At 40.7% G+C, this 2,421-nt stretch overlaps 1 protein-coding gene across 10 annotated transcripts in view; it reads right to left on the reverse strand.

Annotated features, from left to right (window-relative positions):
- Syne1 (spectrin repeat containing nuclear envelope protein 1) overlaps nucleotides 1-2,421 on the reverse strand; it is a 493,437-nt gene that overhangs the window by 183,568 nt on the left and 307,448 nt on the right. For all 10 annotated transcript variants that reach the window (XM_029532807.1, XM_029532801.1, XM_029532799.1 and 7 more), the window contains 2 exons: nucleotides 515-680; nucleotides 30-182 (listed from right to left, as the gene is read on the reverse strand). In XM_029532807.1, coding sequence (XP_029388667.1) covers nucleotides 30-182; nucleotides 515-680 — 319 coding nt within the window. The remainder of the gene's footprint in view (nucleotides 1-29; nucleotides 183-514; nucleotides 681-2,421) is intronic.

Genomic DNA, 2,421 nt, shown 5'->3' on the forward strand with positions numbered 1-2,421 from the left:
CCCCCCATCTCTCTCTGTTATAAGTTTACCTGATCATGGATCTTTAGGTCCAACGCAACTTCAGCTAGCTGGATGGAGATTTCAGATGGTAAGATAGTGTAGAGATCCAAGTACTTATTCTTCTGTTCTTCTGTGATTTTCTCAATGCTCTCTCGGTGGCTGGTGGCTTCAGCTAGGAGGCTCTGAGGAGGAAAGCAAGATAAGAAAATTCTAGGTGCCTGATAAGGAACATATTTATTTATTTCTATGGATCTAGCAATAAAGCTACTGATTTTTTCATCAGTTACAATTAAAGGTGAAATTACAGAAAAACCTTGCAAGGGAAATGAACTTTAGTATGTCTCCTTTCATCAGACACAGGATCCCATAGAGAAATAATATATATTATACCTTGCATATACCATGTGTATATAATGCATGCCTAAAAATTCTAATTCACAATTCATTAAGTGTGCACAAAAATAACCAAAGCAAAGGCAATATTGGGACAAAGATAGAGAGATAAGTCCTGTACCTTCAGTTCTTCTAGTTGTGTGTCGATCTCTATTGTTGGATTCCCCAAATAGTCCTTCGTTTCTTGGACCCAAGACTTCACAGAATTAATACGAGTCTGCACTGCTTCCCGTTCTTGGAGCTCCTGCTTTACCAGTTTGCCATGATTCTTCACTTTCTCCTGCATGCTTCAAAAGTACCAGAGGGAAAAAGCAGAAATGAAGCGGAGAGAACACTCCTGGGCATGGCACAGCTTTATGAGAGACATAGAAATGGGGAAATCTAGTATATTGTAGGCAGGTAAAATTACTTCAGATTCCCGTGGATATTGTTCAATGACACCATGGTTCAGTTCAAGCATAACAGAAGAATTTGCGTCACGGGAGGTGAATAATTTATCCCTGGAAATTTGAGAGTAGACTTTGCTCCCTGCCCCTTCATGGCTATTTATTTCCCTATGCAGGAAACCTAGATTGCCAGATTCTTTCCCTCATCTTTCCAATCTGCTCAAATAGTGCCTGCCGTGCCATCACCATTTGAAAGGAATGTGTCAATGGAATGTGTATGACTGTGAGAAGCCGGCCTTTAAAGAAAGAATCAAGCTTTGGATGTGTCACCATGATTAATGTCAGTGTTATGACTGATCTGAATAAGTGGATTAAAAGGCTTTTTGATATGTGATATCAGATTGCCCTAACATCATTATTAACTAAGAAAGGGATAATATAGATATGTATAAGGTAATGGTATCATTACTTATTAGAGGAATTAACTTGTTTAAAGACATGGTCCCCTATGGCACAAGTAGTGAATCAAGTCAGTTCTAGATCATCAAGATGAACTTTCTCATAGATTCCCTGTCAATGAAGAAGCTTAACTGCCTGGATTTCTGTATCATTCTTATTTATATTACCCTACATCACCAATGGGTGATATAGCTTTTAAATATTGCTCAGTTGCTGGAGGTCTTTGTCTAACCCGGGACTTACTACATAGCCAGGCTGGCTTCAGACACATAATCCTCCTGCCTCAGCCTGCTGGGATGAGAAGGATGTGTCACTGTGCCTGGAGCTTCTTATCTGTTGGGTCCACTCCCCCGGTACCCAAGACATTTCTAAACTTTTTCTATGTCATTCCACCACAATGTCATGCAAACCCACTTTGTCTCCAGCTGCAGAAGAGGCACACCTTCTTTGCCATCACTCCTAGACTGGTTGCCTCTGCTTAGAGTCTATTAGAGTGAGTGGTGGTTCATCTTTATTGACCTGGACTTAGAGTCACGTGGGAAACATGCTCATGAGTGAGTTTGTAAGGGTGTTTTCAGAGATGTTAAACTGAACATGGATGCCCTCTCCTAAATGTGGGTGGCACCATCCCACGGGGTCCCAGAGTGAATTAAAAGGTAAAGCTGGATCTCTGCCACCTCCCCTCCAATCATTGCAGGTCTAGCTTGGAGCTTCTCGGCTGAACCTTGGTATTGGAAACTTGCAGCATAGCTGGCAAACAGGCCTGATAGGAACCATTGCATTCAAGGTGAGAAAATTGAATCTGACTGATCTGGAAATTTCATTGAAACAAGTGAGTGTGTCAAGATGATTGGTGAATTAAAAAGAAAGCAAGAAGGAAAGGAAAGACAAAAGGGAGAAAAAAAGAAAGCAAACTGATTGTCACCATTAAGTGCTGTTTCCTGACTTGAATGCAATGAGCCCAATAGCCCAATAGTGATCTACCACACTTCCCTGCTAAGATGGACTGCATCCTTCTCAGACCATGAAGCAAAACAAACATTTCCTTTCCTTAAGATGCCTTGGTCAGAATAACAAGAAGAGTGACCAATTCTCACAATCTTTGCAATACTTAAGCTTCCTTTGGTCACCTATCAATACTTTAAAGTGTAGGAAGGTAAACAATGAATTTATTTAACTTGTC

The sequence above is a fragment of the Mus pahari genome, chromosome 21 (assembly GCF_900095145.1).
Source record: "Mus pahari chromosome 21, PAHARI_EIJ_v1.1, whole genome shotgun sequence".
NCBI classification, from domain to species: Eukaryota; Metazoa; Chordata; class Mammalia; order Rodentia; family Muridae; genus Mus; species Mus pahari.